This window comes from Eschrichtius robustus, chromosome 13, assembly GCF_028021215.1.
Source record: "Eschrichtius robustus isolate mEscRob2 chromosome 13, mEscRob2.pri, whole genome shotgun sequence".
Taxonomy (NCBI): domain Eukaryota; kingdom Metazoa; phylum Chordata; class Mammalia; order Artiodactyla; family Eschrichtiidae; genus Eschrichtius; species Eschrichtius robustus.
In genome coordinates, this window is record NC_090836.1 from 2,964,186 (window position 1) to 2,987,014 (window position 22,829).

The following is a 22,829-nucleotide window of genomic DNA, read 5'->3' on the forward strand; positions in this document are numbered from 1 at the left end:
TGGGCAGACCCCCTAAGCCACCCCCTCCGGCCCGGGATTGAGCAAGGGCACCTGTTACTTGTTTTCACTCCCTCCCTGCTGCAGAATGAGTCCCAATAAAGCCTTGCCTTAATTCCTCCTCTGGCCTCTTACCAATTTCTATTGATTGAAGAATCCAAGGACCCTGGTTGGTAACACTACTGGTACAGAAAAGCTGGGACTCTTCACTGGTCTGAGACCTAAGGAAGTCTAAAAGGAACTTGCCATCTTCTAAATCTGCTTTTATTCCCCTTTTGTGATTTTCTGTTAGTTACATCAAGATTTTCCCAGACACCTTGGCTCAGTATTTTTGTCTCTCTTTTGGCACCTGCATTTTTTTAAAAAGCAAATCATGGTGATCTTACCTTCCTACTAGCTCTCAAATTTATATCTTACTATTTGTTTCTACTCTGTGTCTCATTACCTTTAACTTGGATTACTTCAATAGGTTTCTAACTGGTGTTTTTGCCTCAGGGTTTTTTTTCCTTCTCCAATCCATTCTATAAAAGGTGCTTTTTCTTTTTTTTTTTTTTAAAGCACACTTCTGGATAGGTCATACTGTTACTGACCTGGGTTCTTGGACTCTTTAATCATTAGAAATTGATGAGGCCAGAAGAGAAATTCAGGCAAGGCTTTATTGGAGCTCATGCTGCAGCAGGAAGGAGTGAAAACAAGTAAACAGGTGTCTTTGCTGGCTCCCGGATTGGGGGGTGGTGAGATGGTCCCTCAAATGGGGTGAGGGTGGGGGCGGATTGGTGGGTCGGGCCAGAGGGGTGGCTTAGGTGGTCTGCCCACACCTCTGGTGGTGCTGTGTGCAGGGATCGTGGCAGGTGGGTTTTGGCCTTGTTGTATCTTATTGTTCATAATATGCCCCGACCACACATGCACGCAGTTATTTTTAGTTCCTTATAGTTTCTTTGTGCTCTGCTGCTGGAGGAGAAGATGTTTGTTCAGCTGCAAGCACTGCAGTAAAGGGTCCCAGGTCCCAGGTCTCAGCCTGTCTCAATACTCCTGCTCATAACTTCTGGTGACTCCCCACAGAGTAGAGAATGAAATCCAGATAGTAATAGGGCACTCAAACACTGCCACAATCTGACCACACTTTCTCTGTTATAATAAATAACTAGTTATTTCCTGAATGTAGCATGCACTTTCCAGCTTTGGCTCACACTCTTCTATCTGGATTGACCCTTTCCATGAATCTTCATAAATTTCTACCAAGGCCAATGCAAATACCATCTCCTTAATTGGATGTTATTCCTTCCCTTTGATATTCATGTAGCAAGCTGTCATTATATATTTTATAGCATAGCTTCTATTCAGATGTCATCAATCTTGAGTCCTTCTCTGACCGCCCTATCCCCCCATTAACACACTCCACACCCTCCCTTCTTTACTTTTTAAAAGACCTCATCACTGCCTAGAAAGTATATATTTGCTAGTGCTTATGATTTTGTCTCTCCTCACCGCTAGAATCTAAGTTCTGTGAGGAGACACTTTGTCTTCTTGTTGTTGTTACTCGTTGCCCATATATCCAGCACGTAGAAGATTGCCTGGCACCTAGCTAAATTCATCGATAATGATGTGCCTCGCCTTACAGCAGTCCTTTATCTGCTCAGTGGAAAAGGATAGGTGATTAGGAATCCATTCAAGGTCATACAAATTAAATCATAATGAAGTAACTAATACTAATATCTTGGATAAAGCATAAGCTGTGGACACTTTGAGGGAAGGTAGCCATAGATTAAATGAGTGTTTAAATATGAATGATTTGAAAGTAGTTGTTGATACCTTAATTAAGGGAGGACAATAAAAAGTGATAATTTGCAAGTAGTTTCTGTCGACTTCAATTTAGGTACAAATATTTTCATTGATTGTCTTGAAGAAGAGATAAAATAAAACTATCAATTACATATGAAGAATATGTCAAGGTTTAAATTTTTTTCAAAAATTGTGGAATTTTAAGGCAATGGTGAAGCCAATAATAAGTTCAGTTAGTACAGCATAGTATTCCAGGAGAAGAAAGAGAAGGCAAATATAGAGGAGCTTTGGTTAAGAAAATACATTTATACCAGAGTTGTTGTTGTTGTTGTTTTGGCCACGCCACATGGCATGTGGGATCTTAGTTTTCCAACCAGGGATCGAGCCCGTGCCCCCTGCAGTGGAAGTGCAGAGTCTTAAGCACTGGACAGCCAGGGAAGTCCCCAGAGTTTTTAACATAGTGATCTTTCATTTAAACAGTAAGATACAGAAAAGGAAGTTATAAAGGAAGGGATTGATTCAATATTGCACAGCAGCAGTTCATAAGAATTTGGAGATCGCTTGTGTCAGGCAGATTCTTAATCACTGCGCCACCAGGGAAGTCCCTCTTTCCTCTTTTTAAAGTAGGTCTTTTCCAGTCCTTTCTCCTTTATTATGTTAATTCAAATTATAGGATAAACCAGCAGTTCTCAAAGTGTGGTCTACAGACTCCTGTTTGTCCCCAGACCCCTTTGGTCCCTGAGATACTTTCTGAAGGTCTTGCAGTCAAAAGTATTTTCATACTAAGATGCTATTTTCCTTTTTCACCAGTGATATTTGCCCCAATGGTGCAAATGGAATGGTGGGTGAAATTGCTGGTCCTGTAGCACACACACATCACAGTGGCACCAACACACTGTAGAAGTGGTCTTCATAACATGCACTCATGGTATAAAAAAATCCAGTTTTACTTAAGAATGCCAGATGAAGCAGTAAAAATGATTCATTTTAATAAACCTTGACTCTTTAATACATGTCTTTTATTTATTTATTTATTTATTTATTTATTTATTTATTTAATTTTTGGCTGTGCTGGGTCTTCGTTTCTGTGCGAGGGCTTTCTCCAGTTGCGGTGAGCGGGGGCCACTCTTCATTGCGGTGCGCGGGCCTCTCACTGTCGCGGCCTCTCCCATTGCGGAGCACAGGCTCCAGATGCGCAGGCTCAGTAGTTGTGGCTCACGGGCTTAGTTGCTCCGCGGCATGTGGGATCTTCCCAGACCAGGGCTCGAACCCGTGTCCCCTGCATTAGCAGGCAGATTCTCAACCACTGCGCCACCAGGAAAGCCCCTACATGTCTTTTTTAATAGTCTGTGATGAAATGGGGTACACATGGTGTACTTCTGCACACAGAAGTGGGAGTGTTTCCTCAAGGGAAAACACAAGCTAAACTAGCCATTTTTTTCATGGAACACCAGAAGGCCTAATAGACAAACTATAGTTATTCAGATCTAGGTTTTTGACAGACATTTTCTTGAAGATGAACAATGTGAGCCCATCTCTTCAGTGGAAACAATGGACGGTATTTGTTGATAATAAATATTTGAGCTTTTCAAGTGAAAATTGTAATTTTGGAAAACTTGTTTCTGTCAGTATGAGTTTGACAGCTTCCCAATTTTCTGATAAGATCAATGGTAATATTTTTGTGATTTAAAAAATAATATATGATATGCATCAACATTTGGAAGATCTGTATAACTCAGTGAACCAACATTTCTGAAATGATCAATGCATGATGTTACAAAATCATGACTGGGTAAAAAATCCATTCAAGGACAAATGTTGACTACCATTTTAATATAACAGAGTACAAAAAGTTCATTGATAAAATTTTAGATTCCACATTGCTAGCCTCAAAGAAATTACAATGATTTGAAAAGGCTAAAATTTTAAAAAATACTTGTCCCTTTTCCATTCGCATCTGTGTGGTGTTGGATTTTTTTCATATATTTTAACCCAAACAACATATCACAACAGATTGAGGGCAGAAATAGATATGAGAATCTAGCTGGATGCCACTAAGCTAAATATTTTTTAAAATTTTCAAAAACTGTAAACCAGTGCCACTCTTTTCACTAAATTTCTTTTGGAAAATATTGTTATTACTCATCAAATATATTTATGTTAACGTGTGTGATGTGTTAACTTGGAGAATGTTTTTTGGATGAGATTAACATCTAATCAATGAACTTTTAAGTACAGCAGATTGCCCTCCATAATGTGGGTGGGCCTCATCCTATCAGTTGAAGGCTTGACTAGAACGAAAAGCCAGCCTCCTCAAGCAAGATGGAATTCTCCTGCAAACTGCCTTCAAACTTCATCTGATAAAGAATGAGTAGGAATTTAGCCATAAAAGGGATATAGGAAACTGTGGGGTTGGGGAAACATTATCTGTGAAGCTCAGAGGTGAGAAAGCATGGTGCATTGAAGTCACCACAAAAGTTTCTGTATACTATATGGAGAAGCATAAGAGAGGAAACTTGGGGGTAAGACAGCAAACAGTAAAGGAATTTGAAGCTGTCAAGTTTGGGTTTTTTGGTTTTGGTTTTTGGTTTGTTTTTGGCTGTGCCATGCGGCTTGCAGGGATCTTAGTTCCCCGACCAGGGATCAGACCCATGCCCCCTGCACCGGGAGCACGGAGTCTTAACCACTGGACCGCCAGGGAAGTCCCTGGAGTTGAGTTTGGAGATGAAAAGTGACGAGGTGAATTCTGGACTTTAGACCAAGCAACCTGATAAATAAGTGGAAAGAGATTTGATAGGAGGCAAGAACTGAGCTGTTATGACAGTCCAGGGGAGAGAGAACTTAAATTAGGATCGTGATAATTTGGATGGAGACATGGGTGGATTTAAGGTTTTTAGGTGATAGAATCTCCAGACTTGACACAGGGTTGTGTGTGGGTAGTGAGAGAACAAAAGTTAAGGATTATTTCTGGATTTCTGGATCAGGCAACTGAATAGATGGATGAAGTCATTCGTGGAAACTGGAAACACTGAAAAAACATTGGGGAACTATGAGTTCAAGGCACGTTGAGTTTACCAAAGTGGAGTTGCAGTAGGTAGCTAGATGTACTGGCTTGTAACTCAAGAGAGGAGTCCAGGCTGCAAGTACAGATTCGGCAGTCATTAGCCATAGCTGCCAATTTAGGTCCTGGGGGAAGCTGAGATCAAGCCCTGGGAAGTACGTCTTCCTTCCAATAGATAATACAAGAACTACCGTTTCACGGTTTCTTCTTTAGTACTTTCTGCGTCATTCTCAGCAACTTGGAGGAAGCGGCTATGTCCGCCGGCACAGAGATGATCGACAAGCAGGGCCAGAACAGCTGCCGTAGCTGTTACAGAAAACTGAGAAAGGCTTCAACGGTTGGAAAAGCAAGGTCAACAGACGTTGCTTCTCTGAGGACGAAATCAATTCCCGGATGGTGGCGAAGGCCGGCCCGCGGGGAGATTCGGGAGGGTGGGCTGGACCCGAACTTGTTGCTATGGAGATGGGGCGGATTAAAGTGGCCGAACGAGATTATTCGAAAGGGACACTAACAGTGAAAGGACTAAAAAAAGAGAGATGCCGGAAAAGGTAGTTATCTGGAAACAGACAGACACGGAGGTTGAAACAGGCAGCCCTGCGAGGTCCGGTTGCTTGTGTTCCGGTCCATTTGTACACAAAGGGGCACCGGGCTCCGCTCGCCGGAAGTAGAACCTCTGCCCCCGGCGCATTACGCATCCTCCGCGCCGGAAGAGCGCTCCGCTCGGTCCGGCCGCTTCCCCCACCGCCCAGTAGGAGGGGCGGCGGGGCCGCCGGGCTGTGCCGCCGGGAGTCGTCGGCAGCGCGGAACTTGGGCGCACGAGGAGCCAAGGAGCGACCTGCGTTGCCGGGAGAGGGAGGGGGAAGGAAGGTCGCGCAGTGGGGCGACACGTCGCTGCGGACGGATCCTGTTTCTGGTGGCGGAGGGATTTGGTCGCACGCTGACTTCCGGTGAGCCCCGACCCGAGAGGAAAAGCCCCGAAGGAAACAATAACAAACGCCGGAGGAAGCGGTTTTGGGGTGCGTGTGTCGAGCGGGTCTCGCCCGAGAAGATGAGCTTCGGCCCCTGTCAGGGGACGTGAGCGCGATCGCCGGGCCCCAGCCAGCCCTTCTCCCCGTGGGCCCCCGGTGCCACCATGGCGGCCGTGGGGCCGGGGGGCTACGCGGCGGAGTTCGTGCCGCCTCCGGAGTGCCCGGTCTTTGAGCCCAGCTGGGAGGAGTTCACAGACCCCCTCAGCTTCATCGGCCGCATTCGGCCCCTGGCGGAGAAAACCGGCATCTGTAAAATCCGACCGCCCAAGGTACTGGAGTCTGATCGGCTTAGCTCGACTTCCCGGTCCGCTGCCCTTTCGCGTTCGCTCGCCCTGGTCTCTCGACGCCTGGACTTTAAGTTTCTGCGTGTTTCCGCTTTGGTTTCTTTGGGGTCTTATGTAGGCATGTCTGGACGCGAGAGAGTCGTGTCTCGGGGGCCTATCCGCCAAGAGCTTGGGAACTGATACTTTTCTTCCCCTCTTGGGTTGTGGGCAAGGGTAACAAAGGCTTTCGGCCTTTCGTTGGCCGTAAGGTGACTGAAGTATCGTGACGCGACAGCCCTACCCTCGCGTATAATTCTCGTTACACTGTGATAGGAAAAACTGCCGTTCCGTCGGCTCTTGCTTTATCCTAGCCCTGCTGACGCTTGATTTATTAAGTATCTGCAGGCCTCATCTCAGGGCTAAGGTTTCTTAAATGGTAATCTGAGCTCTAGTTGTCCTTTGGGGTGGTATCACCAAACAAGCACCCCAGACTGATTACTGCTGCAGTGAAAAAAAGTCTTCCCGGGGGAGGAGAAGGAAAAAGCAGCAATTATTTTAAACATTTCGAGGTTTAGAAAAGACTTGTCAATAATGAAGGTGGAAGAAAACGTTGAAATCTTAAAAACGTAAGAATCGCAGTTGTTGCACATAACTGGGTTTCCCTCTAGGTTAATTAACGATCCTCAGTCTTTACGGTGAGGAAAGCTGATACTACTCTTTGTTTTGCGGGGATTAGTGCCCCAAGAGGTTGAGGATTTGCTCAAGGTCAAAAGGTTTTTCTCTCTACCCGTTAGGTCCAGTGCTTTCCAAATGATGTTCCTGGACCACCTGCACTAGGGTCGACCGGATGGTTGTTAAAATGCAGATCCCTAGGCCTCATTCCCAGACTGGAATCAGTTTCGGGATATGGAAGTTCTAGAAACTGCTTTTCTAGCAAGTACTCTCTTGATTCTTAATGAACATTAAAGTTTGTGAACCATGTCTTAGTGCTCCTTAGAGGGATATGCTTTATGTTTTGTCTACTAGTAATAAAATAAAATACAGTCCTTTTGCACTTTGTTGCATTTTAAAAAGCTTCTGCTCTCACCACAAACTGCCACAGAAGTGTGCAAACTACCACAGTGAATAAAAAGAGCTTAGATGGAGGGAGGAGGAGGAGCAGCTAAGGTAGCATCTACAGATTTTTTCATTTCATATTTGAAGCCTCAAGTAGGTAAATAAGGTCATTTTACAGATGAGACAAGTCTGGATAAATAACTTATCAGATGTGTGATCTTGGGCAATGGCAAAGTAGATTTTGAATCTAGATCAATCCATTTGTTTCTAAAACTCAGGCAGTCTACTTCCCTTATGCTCAATGAATTTGATTAAGATTATAGACTATCACTTGCAAGCAAAGGATTAACAAATAATTGCTCTGATGAGTGGTGGTACGTGTATTGGCATCCTCCCCGAAGTTCACTTAACTCTTTTATGAAAAATTTATTTTCACTTAAGTGTTTTTCTATCAAGATTACCTGATATTGACAAAACCTTAAGCACTGAGGCTTTTCCTAAACCATATTTTCATTTATTCTATTGCCTTAATGAATTAGAAATTCTATTCAAGATTCCTTTTAGTTAAAAAAAAAAATATGTATAGCTTTTTGTTACTTATAAAAGGTTGAAATAATATACCTTCTCTTTGTGTCACAATATTATTATTGAGAATAAATGTTGTTTACAAGCAGAATTTAATTTCAATATTCGTGGATTTCTTTAGTTTCCAAGGTAAGATAAAAATTTTTTTTACTACTTTTCACATTTTTAAATAGATTACTGTTTAGGCTAAATCAAACTATGGTCTCTGGAACTCTACTTGAAATGTGCTGTCTCATTTCAGTTATACCACATCTCCAACCTGGAAATTGTCCTTGTTCTGTGGGTTTGCTAATTTCTTAAAAATTTTAATATTAAAAAAAAATTTGGGTGCCCAGAAGCTGGGCTTTGAACAAAACATTTATATAACATAGACTTTAAAGTGCTGTGTCACATTCCACATGAATGAAAAAACACATTGTCCAATTACATAAGTACTTTTAAAACATCACCTCAAAAAACAAACAAACAAAAAAAACATCACCTTTTGGTCTTTAATTTTACCCTTTTTTGTTTCTTTCAAATTCTATTTTCTTTTTATTTTGATAAGCTTGGATGTTTACTAGATGCTATGTTGAGATGAGCTTATTGCATTCCACTTGAGTAATTGGGGAAAGCATAATTGTCAGATATAAATAATGGGACTGTGAGATCTGAGGAGAAAATTGATAAAATAAGCTTAGAATGTTAGAGATAAGTAATAGTAAATTATTTTATCTAAAAAATATTCTTTCAGTGTCTAACTAAAGAAGACTTGTAAGTTGATCTGTTGTCATCATGATTTGTGGCAACTCACCCCTTAAATTAAGGGAATGAATAGTGCATTCCTTGCTTATTAACCAATATGGTGAAGAAATTTTTTCTATTTAGGATTGGCAGCCTCCATTTGCATGTGAAGTAAAAAGCTTCCGTTTTACTCCCAGAGTCCAGCGTCTGAATGAACTTGAGGTGAGTGTTGTTACATCACCGTTTCTGTCTCCTGATCTCTTCTTTATATCAGGACTCCAGGTAGAGAACTTTAAGAAGCTCATGTACCAGGGCTCAAAATTAATGTTAATTGGGACTGAATGGAAGGAAGTTTGCGATTATTACAATTTTTTCTGCTTAACTGGGATTGTGGGACACTATCTCTAGCCATGTTTTTCATGGTGGAAATATCCAGTGTTTAGCTTTAGAGAACTGGAATTCTTAAATTCTACTTTCTTCAGTGCTAATTATTCTAATAAATTTTTCTTTTGTTAATGTTGGAAGATTCTGTATCTTGTAGTCTTTGGAAAATAGTTTTAAAAATTCTTCTATTAACATTCTTCTGTTAAAAAAACCTAGTTTTCAAAGGTGTTTTTTGTATGTTTGTTTGGTTTTTTGCTCTAACAGAACTTTTCTAGGACTCTTAATCTGATTTATTAAGATCTCCCTTTAAACGTTTTGAATGTCTCTTAAATTTCTAAGTTGAAATCTGAAATAGTTGTTCTTCCTGTTTCTGAGATTTTCAGAAGATTCTTCAGTGTGGTAAAAAACTTCCAGAGTACAAAAGAGAAATCTTAGACAGGGCTTAATGTGTCATGCTGAGTTAGTTTTTTTTCCTTGATGCTCCTAAAACATTTATTTTTTGAGATTTTAATACCTTTTTTTCCCCCTTTAGTCTCTTATAAGATACTTGATGGAGGATTTTAATATCAGTGAGGTGGAGAGTTGGTGTACTTGAAGTATGCATATTATCTCTAGATGAAATGACAGGTTTAGAATGCTTAGAAACAGAATAATTCGATTTACTAAATTTTCTGATTAGCTTAAAGTTAACTTTTACAAAAAATTGCTTTGGTTGATAATATGAGAACTTTTCACATATATTAGAGTAACTTTTTTGTCTTAGTAAAGTTTAATAGAAGTATTTTGCTTCTTTTTTATTGACTTATAAGGTTGGACTAAGCAGTAACGAGAAGTCTGAATTTCTTTAAAGAAATGAGTACCTTTGTTAAGTAAAACTCATTTACTTTCACCCATAACTTAATTCCTATCTCTCATTTTTATATTTTAATAATCTTAGGCAATGACCAGAGTGAGATTGGACTTCTTGGATCAACTAGCAAAATTTTGGGAACTTCAGGGGTCTACCCTCAAGATCCCTGTGGTGGAGAGAAAAATTCTGGATCTCTATGCTTTGAGCAAGGTGAGGCTTGTACTTTGTTAAGAAATTGAACAGGGGCTAGTGAATTTATGAAATTAGGAATTTCAGATATACTTGATGGAAAACATCGCTTCCTATGTAGGATTTGTTTGACAATGAAATGCAAGCATGAGTAAATGGAAATGATAGATTTCCAAGTTATTTTTAAAATCTATTTTATAGTTTGTTATGAGATTAATATTTAATAACTACTCAGATTAGTAGGTTCTGTTTACACAGTATGCAAAAGAAATGACACAAACCTCCTAATATTATTTTGTATGAAATGTACAATGTCCTATATTGAGCTTGTCAGCTTTTTTTCTGCTTCTTAATTGAAAATTTGGTATATTAAAGAGATTAATGTCACTCAGCATTCTCATGTGTGGTACATACCAGTTGTATTAATACCTGTAAGTAGTGTTAGTGGTTAACTGAGGGCAGCATTATCCAGTAGGATGAATATTAACTTTGTAATGTTACGTTCCCTAATGTGAAAAAAACTAACTGCCCTGTAACAGGGTTTGTAACGATTACCTTGACAACATATTTTGTTAATACGATAAGAAAAATCTATGACTGCTCTGACTTGTGAATGAAGATAGCTTGATTATCTGAGGAATTTTGCAAAACAGTTTTTTTTAATGTATTTATTTATGTACGTATTTATTTATTTATGGCTGCGTTGGGTCTTCGTTGCTGTGCGTGGGCTTTCTCTAGTTGCGGCGAGCGGGGGCTACTCTTCGTTGCGGTGCACGGGCTTCTCATTGTGGTGGCTTCTCTTGTTGCGGAGCACGGGCTCTAGGTGCGCGGGCTTCAGTAGTTGTAGCTTGCAGGCTCAGTAGTTGTGGCTTGTGGGCTCTAGAGCGCAGGCTTCAGTAGTTGTGGCACGCAGGCTCAGTAGTTGTGGCGCACGGGCTCTAGAGCGCAGGCTCAGTAGTTGTGGCACACGGGCTTAGTTGCTCCGCGGCAACCCGTGTCCCTTGCGTTGGCAGGCAGATTCTTAACCACTGTGCTACCAGGGATGTCCCAAAACAACTTATTTTTGTGGCCTTTCATATGCTATGATTGATAGGCTGTTTTGAAGTAAAAATTTATTCTCACTTTAGGAAGCTTCCACTTTCAAGGAGAAAAAAGCTAGAATAATTATGTTTAAATTATTTTTTATGATACATTTAAAAATTAATGTCAGGTCAGAATTCTCTAGAATTTTTCTCTTATGTAGTACTGAGCATTTTGGAAAGTATAGTCTTACGCTAAAATAGCAGTGCTAAGCTTATTTTATCAGTAAGGTAATGGTATCAGTAATTAAGGACTGTGTGAAAATCATCTCATGCGGTTGTATAAAAAAACTGTGATACCAACTGGCAAATTATTGTGAATTTGAGGGATAGGTTTTTGTCTTGTAGGAAACCATTAGGATAAAAAATTTGTTTTGAGAATTCTCTTTTTTGACATTTCTATTCAGTGAAAACTTACCTACCAACTTTTTTTTTTTTGGCTGCCTTGGGTCTTCGTTGCTGCATGCGGACTTTTTCTAGTTGCGGCGAGCAGGGGCTACTCTTCATTGTGGTGCGTGGGCTCCTCATTGCGGTGGCTTCTCTTGTGGAGCACGGGCTCTAGGCGCGCGGGCTTCAGTAGTTGTGGCACGTGGGATCTTCCTGGACCAGGGCACCAACCTGTGTTCCCTGCATTGGCAGGCAGATTCTTAACCACTGCGCCACCAGGGAAGCCCTACTAACTTTTATTATGTGATGCTGTTTAAGGTTCTGAATATGTTTGGTTTGATTTATGCAGCTTAAATAAAATACAAAAACATTTTCAAAAATTGTTTAATTATTAATATCAATAGTGTTGTGGTAATCTTCAACCAAAACTCATGCCATGTACCTTAGTTTTATAATACCCTAGGGAATTTGATAGCATAAATATATAAGCAGACAGTCTATTAGATTGAAGCTGTTCCTGTATCATTAATTTCCCAATTAAGAGGTAAACATTAGGCTATACTGATGGTAGATTGCATTCTTGGTTTTACAGAGTTACAGCATTTCAAAATTAGGAAGAGGCTTTAGAAGTAACCTAATCTGAATACTTAGTTGTTTATAACTTTGTGTAACATTTGCCATCTGGACTGTTTAACTCCATTTTGAGAAACCCAATTCCTTTTTGTGCAGAGGGGGACTACTGGTTATAAAGTATATATTGATGAGCAAATATATTGTGATTAGAGGTTAAGTTTGACTGTCCTGGGGTTTATTGGAGACTCGTCTTTAAGTGCCCATGGACATCTCTTTCCCCTAACCTTGAGAATGCTTATAAATCTGAGATTTAAAGCTGAAAGGCAGACATTTTGATTTGTAGTTATTTTGTTTATACTTTATAATACTTTTGTTCCCTAAATGTCATAGTGAGATTGCTGCTTCTCACCGCATGAACTCTTTTCTTTACCTTGAGGCTTGAAGTAGAGTGGGATGCACGAGTCTTAAATGTCCAGCTGGGTAGATCTTTCTGTATGTGTACACTTGTGTAAGCACCACCGAGCGTTTACAGCACTCTCGTGGGCTCCTTCCTCTCCCTCCCAGTCAGTACTTCTCCCCAAAGGTGACTGCTGTTTTGCCCTCCATCACTGGTGAATGGCTTAGGGACATTTTACTTTCTAGCAAGAGGCTCAGGCTGAGAACTGCACAAAATACTGAGAGTTCTGATATTTTTAGGTTGTTAGGTATGCCCTTTACTTTGAAAAAACATTATTTTTGGCTCACAGCTGATGAGCATCTCTTGAATTTGTTATTTTAGACGTGATTTTGACACACTTTGATTTCCACTACTTTTTAACGGGAAGCAGATTTTCAATCTCCTGAGTCATTAAATTATCAATGTGATTGTTTCCTGTTTTGATTAAGTCACTTTGTCTTTCTCCCTGGTTATTATTTTTGATAGTAAAAAGTGTTACTTGGAATGTCTGTAATTTAGTGGAATTCTGCATTAGCAATTACTGTTTATAATCAGTGCAGCAAGGAACATTTATCCTAGCCATTTTTAAAAGAAATTTTTGTCAAAGTAATACATTAAAAAATAATAATAGTAAAGCTTAAAATAAAAACCAGCATTCTCCCTTCTTCATCTCTCCACTCCCTTTACTACTCCTTAGAGCTAATCACTTTCAGTTCTTTTAGCTGTTTGATTTTGATCTCCATATTTCCAAAAAACATGCTCATTGTGCTATTTCTTCATTTTTAAGTGTTAAATATCATATACGTACTGATTGCCTACTACTAGAGATTGGCAATGGGTATAAAAATTAAATTCTTATGTACTTCAGGTCCCCTATTCCCTTATAGTGTAGTTAGGTCAATTTTTTATTAATCAGAAATTATTGCTGTGACCGTGTAAATACAAATTTATTTGTACCTGTGCCTAATGGTGTGCTATGATTATGTCTCATGTTAATAGTGTGCTATAATTATGTTACCAGTTTTTATTTTCCTTGGAGTTAATAGTCCCCTTGCCTTTTTTCATTTTGTAAGTTTTCTTTGTGACTATTAAAAATTTATTTTCAGATTTTCCAGAAGTATAAATCTCTCAGTATGCTTTCACCCATCAGAAAATCTGCCAGTTTCATTTCCTTCTTGGAGCCCTTCCTCTGGAGTTCTCTTTCCTGCTCCAGTCCAGACTAGTTTTTTTTTTTTTAAGGTTAGCTCTCAGCTTAGAACTTCTTTCACTATTATCATTCTGGGAATTCCCTTTGTCTTTCTCCTTGTTTTAAGTCTTCCTATTACTTGGTTTATTCCTATTTTAGTAAAACATTTCTTTTGCTAGTTTGAGGAGCAAGAAGGTAAATGGAATGTAAATTTTTTGCTTGTCCAAAAGTGTTCTACTCTTAAACTTTATTGGTAGTTTGGTGGGTTTAGAAGTCTAGATTGCAAATCATTTTACTTCAGAATTGTATTTTGAAAGCTTTACTTCATAGTCTTCTAGCTTCCAGTGTTGCTGTTGAGAAGAATGATGCTATATTAATTCTTGTGACTTTTTCTTGAAGACACAGGGTCTAATCTTTATTCCCAGTGTTTTGAGATTTCACAGTGGATATGCGCTGGTCTGTGTTAATTTTCATTGAATATGTTTATTGCACTTGATGACCTTTTTAATCTGAACTCACCTCTTTGAGTTCTTGTAACTTCTCTTGTATTACTTCTTTGACAGTTTCTTCCACTTACCTTTTCTCTCTTTTTGAACTCTTACTGGTTGGATGTGAGACTGTTCCACCGACCCTCTACTTTACTTAACTGTTTCTTTCTTAGGTTGGAGTCCCTTCTTTTCAGACTCTCCTGAGAGTAAATCTCCGATCTTCTGCTGTGGTTGGAGAGGGATGGTTGCCTGGCGTGCTGACTGGGGGAGGTCTGATTGCCTTTATACAGGTTTTCAGTCGACACTGTTCTTTTTAAATTTAATTTTAAAGGTACTGCTGCTTCCATTTCTTAAGCCTTTCCAGGTTCTATGTTCCGAAAGCTTCTCTTTCGCTTTCTTCTGTTGCAAGTGCTTGGGGCTTTTTTGTCTGTTTTTTGTTTTTGCTTGCTAGATTATCATTCCTACATCTGCTTTTCTCTTGGTCTTTTTGTTCTCTTGGGAGTATGCCTTTTTGTCCCTTCCTTTGCTTTGAGAGGGAGCTTTTAAGTAGAAGACTGCTGCTGTTTTTTGTCTGTTAAAATTGTCTCTTGCTAACTGGACTTAGTATTTCATTGGACTGAAATTTTGGCCTTGAGTGGCATTACTCTTTTGTTAAGTTTTAATTAAGGGGTTGCCTTCATTGTGTTCAGTTTAAGTGCGTGCCATGTATCTCTTTATAGGGCATGGGTCATGTGATGTTTTTCTAACGACAGTGGTGTGATATATTGCATGGCAAATGTTTGGAATAAATGGTTTATATTTTGAAATTATGCATGGTAATCCTTGAATCTCTCAGCTGAAGAAAAGCAAGTATTAAGGTTTTGTGTGTTTTTATAGTATTAGGCCCGGTTAGATTGTTATAGAGTATTTAAACATGAAGCCAAAGTCATGGCTTTGGTTTCTTTGTTAGTTTTGTCTTACTCTTGGCCATCCCCGATTGTGGTGCTGTCATTGTCACAGCTGTGTGCCAGAAATGGTCAGAGCTGGGTGGGAAGCATTAGTGGACGCGTGCAGCTATATCATTACTGACGGAAGCAGATTATTATGTAATGGTGGTAATTGTGTTGGGAAATACAGATTACTGAGAGGGCTTCTGTTTCCTCTCTTAGACTTTTACTGCTTCTCCCCACTTGCTTCAGCCACAGTGGTTTCCTTATTGTTCCTCAGCATGGTAGGCAGGCTTGTCACGTGGGCCTTTACTCTGGCTGTTCCCTGCCCTGTATATCTGCCTGGGTAACTCCTTCACCTCCTTCAAGTCTTTGCTCAAGTTTCAACTTTATAATGAGGCTTTTTGTGACTGTTTGATGCTTCAACTTACCCTCATTCTCCTACTTGGGAGGCTTTTAAATTACTCTTTTAAATTTTTTTCACAGCATTTGTCACTTCAAAATTGACACGTTATGTTTAGTCTTCCACTAGGATGTAAGCTCCAACAGGGCAAAGATCTTTATTTTATTCATAGCTGTATTTCCAGCACCTAGAACAGTAGCTGACAGAGTAGAAACCCTGGGAAGCTACAGAGTAGAAACCCTGGGAAGCTATGAATGAAAGGCATTCTCACTCATCCATTTGCTTCCAGACAGCCCTCTATCCAAACCACCCTTAATATGTCTTCCTCTACACTACAAAATTTGAAAAATAAATTTTTTTCTCTACATAATTTTTCCCTGGTTGGCTCTCGTTAACAGAGGGAGCTTCTTTGAGGATGTAATAAGAAAAGCTAAAGAACTGAAGATGGGTTCCACTCTTGTGCACATGAACTTCTGTGTTTCTACCAAGCTTTCAGATACTTCACTAGAGGAGAATTTTGCTTTGGCTATAGTTTCATCTTTGCTGTAATAAAATCCTAAGCACAAGAGTAGAAAATGTGTCCTTACTTATTTATAGCATGTATATTCTCCTGCCCACCCCCCAACTTGCCCCCCACACAGACATTTATAATACAGCCAACATTGATACAGGGCCTACTGTGTCCCAGTGCCATCCATTCATTCATTCATTTATTTTGGCTGTGCTGTGTCTTAGTTGCCGCACACGGGATCTTCGTTGCTGCATGCGGAATCTTTGTTGCGGCATGCGAACTCTTAGTTGCGGCATGCATGTGGGATCTAGTTCCCCGACCAGGAATCGAACCGGGGCCCGCTGCATTGGGAGCGTGGAGTCTTACCCACTGGACCACCAGGGAAGTCCCTGTCCTGGTGCTTTTCATGTTTTATTTCATTTGTCTTCAAAGCAGCCTCATAATAAGGAATAGATACTGTTATTATTACTCTTTTAATAATGGTGAGGAATCTGAGATGCTAATTATGTAACTTACCCAAGGTCATACAGCTGTTGAGTTAGCAGAGCTGGGGTTTGAACTCTGGTAATCTGGCTCTGGAGTCCATGCTCTTAGCCTTTAAAAAAAAAATTGTGGTAAAACATACATAACTGTTTACTGCTTTTAAGTGTACAATCTTATGGCCTTAGGTATTTTCAAAGTGTTGTACAACCATCACTACTACCCATTTCCAGAACTTTCCCCTCCCTGTAGCACCTGGTAAAACCTTTATCATACTTTCTACGAATTTGCTTATGCTAGGTTATCTCATTTAAATGGGATCATACAATATTCATCTTTTTGTGTTTGTGTTATTTCACTCAGCATAATGTTTTCAGGGTTCATCCATGTTGTCACATGTATCAGAGTTTCATTCCTTTTTAAGGCTGAATAATATTCCACGTATGCCTTTACCACATTTTTTTAATGCGTTCATCTCTTGATGGATATTTGGGTTGTTTCTACCTTTTGGCTATTGTGAATAATGCTCCTGTGAACACTGGTATGCAGGTACTGTTTGAATCCCTGCTTTCAGTTCTTTTGGCTGTCTCCCTAGAGGTGGAATTGCTGGGTCATATGGTAATTCTGTTTAATTTTTCTCTTAACTTTTTGATATAGTAGAGTACAGTAGTGTACACTCAAAGAGGAAGATTTTTTTGAATTCAAATAACTTCATCACAGTCTTTATTCTATCATCAGTGAAACTGAAAACTGCCTATATTTTAGAGTGTGAGAGATGTACATATCAGCTTCTGGAAGATGGGGACCTTGGTACATGTCTGTTCTATACTGTGGCTGGTTTGATGTGAGCATTCAGCAAAAATTGGCCAATTTATCCCATGACTTCCTACCTTAATACATTCCGTGCTATGTTCTAGTACATCTCCGGAATTTATTTTTCCCCATCATTTCTTTATAATCTTCCGTGTAAAAACTTTTCTCTTTTTGAAAAGTTATAGCCTCTTTTTCAAAATATCCTTTGAATCCACTGTTTGTTTGACATTTTTGTTCAATTCTTTAAGTTAGTTGCTATATTTTCTAGTATCAGGATTTACATTCATTTTGTATTATATAATAACATTCACATGTCTATACTTGGTCTGTTTTTAATTTTTATATTTTGAATTTCATGTGGATATAGAGTACATATATGTGTTTAATTTTCTCAAGGTGCATAATGTGCAAGGCATAAATTCATTAAATATTTTTGAATGCTTGGTTCATTGAAGGTAGGCACAGTGACCAGTAATAGAGTTTAAAACTTCCAAAAATTATTGTCTCTTTTCCATACTTTATATGTTGGTGAGTTTCAATTTTGTCACATATTTCTTGAAAGGAAATTTAAAATCTAGGCCCAGAATAATTTTTCCATTTAGCAAACAAGATGTAGAGTCAGAATACATGAATCTACCTCTTCCCCTAAATAATTTTTACTTTCTTTTCAGATTGTTGCCAGCAAAGGTGGTTTTGAAATGGTCACCAAAGAGAAGAAATGGTCTAAAGTGGGTAGCCGCTTGGGATATCTGCCAGGAAAAGGAACTGGGTCTCTTTTGAAGTCACATTATGAAAGAATTCTCTACCCATATGAGCTTTTCCAGTCTGGTGTCAGCCTGATGGTGAGATGCATCACTTTTCTTAGGAGTGGATAAATCCACTCTGCCATATATAAACTTCAGATTGTTTACTATAACAAGATAGCAGTTGGCTCTGATGTCACCAGGTACTGAAATTTGGGGGGAGCAAGGTGTAGTTTAAAAATCACAGCTATTTTTGGTTTACAAGATAAAGGCTAATGGGAATGAAGAAAGTTTTCTTATTAAAATGTGTAAGCTTATGCAAGACAACGCTTTTAAAAAAATGCCTCCACTTGGTTTCATGTATTTTTTTTTTAAACTGCTTTATTGAGGTATAATTTACATACTACAGAATTCACCCATTGTAGGTACACAGTCAATAAGCTTTAGTAAATTATACATTTATGCAGCTATCATCACCATCCAGTTTTAGAACACTTCCATCAGCCCCAAAAATTCCTTTGTGTTTGTATAGCTGGTTCTTGCTTCTACCCTCAAACCTGGACAACTCCTGATCTGCTTTCTGGCTCTATAGTTTGGCCTTTTCTAGAAATTTCACATACATGGGATCATACAGTATGATTTTGTGTATGGCTTTTTTCACTTAGCCTAATGTTTTTAAGGTTCATCTATGTTTTAGTATTCGTACTTCATCCCTCTTTATGGCTGAATAATATTCTATTGTATGGATATACCACATTTGTTTATTCATTTATCACTTATGGACATTTGGATTGTTTCCAGTTTATGGCTGTTATGAATAATGCTGTGAATATTCATGTACTAGTCTTTGTGTGGACGTACGTTTTCATTTCTCTTGGGTAGATACCTAGGAGTGGAATTGCTGGGTTATACGGTAAGTTTATGTTTAACTTTTTAAGAAACTGCCAAATTGTATTCCAAAGTGGCTGAACCATTTTACATTCCCTCCAGTAATGTAGAGGCTTCCACTTTCTCCACATCTTTGCCAACACTTGGTATTGTCAGTTTTTTTGCTTACAGCCATTCTAGTGGGTGTGTAGTGGTATCTCATTGTGGTTTTAATTTTATTTCCCTAATGACTAATGGTGTTGTGCATCTTTTCATGTGTATATTAGCCATTTGTATATCTTCCTTGATGAACTGTCTGCTCAAATCTTTTTTTAATTGGGTTGTCAGTCATTTTATACTTGTTTTTAAGATTTTGCTAAATAGTCTGGATATAAGTCCTTTATGAGATGTATGATTTTATAAATATTTTCCTTTAGTTTGTGGTTTGTCTTTTCATTTTTATAATGGTGTCTATTTGAAGAGTAATCTATTGATTTTCTCCCCCTTTTATGGATTGTGCTTCTGTTATCATATCTAAGAAAATCTTTTCTTCACCCAAGGCCAAGATGTTTGTTTTTTTATAGTTTTAGCTTTTATGTTTAGGTCTGTGACCCATTTTGAGTTGTTTTTTTGTGTGTAGTCTGAGGTAAAGGTATAAGTTCATTTTGGGGGCAGCGGGGAGAGGGTATAGGAATATCCAGTTGTTCCAGCACCATTTGTTTAAAAGACTACCCTTCTCCCATTTACCTTACCAAGGTGATTTACTTTGGCACCTTTGTTGAGAATCAGTTGACTATAAATATGTGGGTTTATTTCTAGTCTATTTTGTTCTTTGTTTGATCTGTGTGTTTTACCCTAACACCAGTACTATGCTGTCTTGAGTACCATAGCTTTAGAGTAAGTTTAGATATCTGGTAGTGTAAGTCCTCCCGCTTGGTTCTTTTTTCAAAATTTCCAAACAATTTGCATTTCCACATAAATTTTGGGATCCACTTCTCAATTTCTACAACAAAAGCCTGCTAGGATTTTGATAGGGATTGTCTTGAATCTATAGATCAGTTTGTTGGGAGAATTGTCATCTGGTTTCATGTAGTTTTAGGGATTTTTTAGAAATTTATTATTTTTCTCTTTATTCTCAAATCTGATTTCTTATAAGTGAATCTGCCCTCTTCCTGTGCTCTCAATTCTTTAGGGTGTACAAATGCCTAATTTAGATCTTAAGGAAAAAGTGGAGCCTGAGGTTCTTGGCACTGATGTCCAAACTCCCCCAGAGCCGGGCACAAGAGTGAACATTCTGCCGAAGAGAACAAGGCGTGTCAAGTCTCAGGTATCAGTTTCCATGGGCCGCTTTTGACAGGCGTTTCTAGAGCGTTGACTGTGCAGAACACTTACTTGGCTCTGGGAGGTCTTTTCACGCGCTGTTGTTCTTTAAAACTCAGAGACGTGTTTCCATTTACCTTTGAGATGAACGAGGAAGGGATTGTAAAGTTCAGTCTGATTTGATTTAGAGAGTTCTTTGTTAATTTTGAACAGCTTTGACAGGGGTGGCGGTTCAGAGACTGACTCTGGATACTGTAGGGCCAATTTCATAGACATGCTGATGAATTCTAGTATATTTTATTTTCATGGTTAGTATAAGTGAGAAGAGTAGGAAAGTGGTTTTATCTTTACTCATCATCCCTTTAAAAACCAGTGGATAAGTTTCTTAGTCTCTGAACCATTCCAGTGTAATTTCTATAGTGTTCTTGTGACCTGGAATAATTTAAAAGCCTAATGAATACATCAGAAGAACAATGCCCTAATTTCTTTTTGTCTGCCCCTCTTCCCCTCCACCTTTTTCCTATTCCCATTTCTTTGTGGTCCTCGAAGTTGTGTTTCTAAAGGTTTTTGGTAAAGACAATCTGTAGGCTGGGGAGAGTGAGGTGCCCTTAGGACTCTTGAGATATGGCCCATTTAAATTAACAAATGGGTGAACTGGAATAGCAGCTTAACTGGGTCCTAAACACATTTAAGGATGGAAGTGGTTCACGTGGAAAGTGGGTTCACTATTAACAAGAGATACTGGATCTGGGGTTGTGAGGAGTCCTGTCACTGTAGAGGCAGGCTAATGGTACTTCATCTTGCTTTTCTGTAGCTCAGGGGATATGTCTCTTTCATGCCATGTCTACTTTCCTTGTTCTGAGTTTATGCTTGCTAAATAACCTCCTGATTAATAATTTAGCTTCTTAGGTACTCTGATAGCAGAAAGGTAGGTGTCTTGAATGGAGCATGTGAATTTAATGGAAATTTTTACAAAGTGATAGCTCTATTTTATTTTTAAAAATTTTTAAATTTATTGATTTTTTTTGACTGCACTGGGTCTTCATTGCTGCGCGTGGGCTTTCTCTAGTTGCGGCAAGCGGGGGCTACTCTTTGTTGCGGTGCGCGGGCTTCTCATTGTGGTGGCTTCTGTTGTTGCGGAGCACGGGCTCTAGGCACGTGGGCTTCAGTAGTTGCAGCACTTGGGCTCAGTAGTTGCAGCACCCGGGCCCTAGAGCACACGGGCTTCAGTAGTTGCGGCACGCGGGCTTCAGTAGTTGCAGCGTGCGGGCTCTTGGGTGTGCAGGTTTCAGTAGTTGTGGCTTGCGGGCTCTAGAGTGCAGGCTCAGTAGTGGTGGCACACTGGTTTAGTTGCTCCGTGGCATATGGGATCTTCCCGGACCAGGGATCGAACCCGTGTCCCCTGCATTGGCGGGCGGATTCTTAACCACTGCGCCACCAGGGGAGTCCCAATAGTTCTATTTTAAATTAGTAAACTCTGGTTTAGTCGTTAAGTGATTTTTATTACCATGGTTGATTTCAGAAGTTCTGATCGTCTTTGGGTATATAGTGAAGATTCTGTCTTAAGACCTGAAATACTTGAAGACTAGTCTCTTTGACGTGGTGACTCAACTTTGAAGAGTTGCCCCAAGTGGGCCCATTTAATCAGTTGCCAGCTTGTGGTGAAATCTCTTGATGTTCCTTCTGAAACCATGAAAAAAAAGTCCTGCTTATTTCTGATTGCCTTTCATCAGATTATATAATGATTGCCATTCATTATGTAAGAATAGGGACTACACAGAATGCTTTTACCCATTGCAGTAATTGTTGCTATAGTCAGATTGGTTGATGTTAGATAGAAACTAGAACCATTTGAGGATTTGCAATTAAGAATTTCTTCAACTTGCAGTTTGTCCTTAATTAATATTGCCAGCCTGCCTCATTCCTAGTCTTCTATTTCAGAAAGACAGTAAAGGCTTTCTGGTAGAACTTCAACCTCTTGCCCCATACATGAAACTATCTGGTGTTCATTCTTTTTTTTTTTTTTAATTATTTTTTAAAATAATTTTTATTTATTTATTTATTTATTTATTATTTTTGACTGTGTTGTGTCTTCGTTTCTGTGCGAGGGCTTTCTCTAGTTGCGGCAAGTGGGGGCCACTCTTCATCGCGGTGCGCGGGCCTCTCACTGTCGCGGCCTCTCTTGTTGCGGAGCACAGGCTCCAGACGCGCAGGCTCAGTAGTTGTGGCTCACGGGTCTAGTTGCTCCGCAGCATGTGGGATCTTCCCAGACCAGGGCTCGAACCCGTGTCCCCTGCATTGGCAGGCAGATTCTCAACCACTGTGCCACCAGGGAAGCCTGGTGTTCATTCTTAATCTCTACCTATCTCTGTGGGCAGAGTGTGCCTTTTTCTCCAAGGGTAATCCTTCCACTCCCATCCTTTCCGGCTTTAAAAACAGAAGCCCTCTTCCTAGATAGTTCCTTACTCCTTGCCTCTTTTCATGAAGAAGTTTCCTGAAAAATCATCTATATTTTCTCAGTTTCCTCAGTATCTGTTTAGTTTTTAAACCCTGTAATCTGACTTTGAGCTAAATAATTTCATTGAAACTACACTATTCAAGTTACCACTGAGTTAATAATTGTCAGATGCTGAGGCCCCTTTTTCATTTCCTAACCTACTTCATCTCTGATCATGTTTGCATTTCTTGAAGTTTGATTT

At 39.5% G+C, this 22,829-nt stretch overlaps 1 protein-coding gene across 2 annotated transcripts in view; it reads left to right on the forward strand.

Annotated features, from left to right (window-relative positions):
• Positions 1-5,555: 5,555 nt before the first annotated feature.
• KDM5A (lysine demethylase 5A) overlaps positions 5,556-22,829 on the forward strand; it is a 77,620-nt gene continuing 60,346 nt past the window's right edge. Inside the window, exons 1-5 of one of the 2 annotated variants that reach the window (XM_068561778.1) lie at positions 5,556-6,137; positions 8,640-8,717; positions 9,817-9,939; positions 17,872-18,042; positions 20,003-20,137. In XM_068561778.1, the coding sequence (XP_068417879.1) occupies positions 5,973-6,137; positions 8,640-8,717; positions 9,817-9,939; positions 17,872-18,042; positions 20,003-20,137 (672 nt within the window). In that variant the 5' untranslated portion in view covers positions 5,556-5,972. The remainder of the gene's footprint in view (positions 6,138-8,639; positions 8,718-9,816; positions 9,940-17,871; positions 18,043-20,002; positions 20,138-22,829) is intronic. The other variant, XM_068561780.1, reaches the window with a different exon arrangement.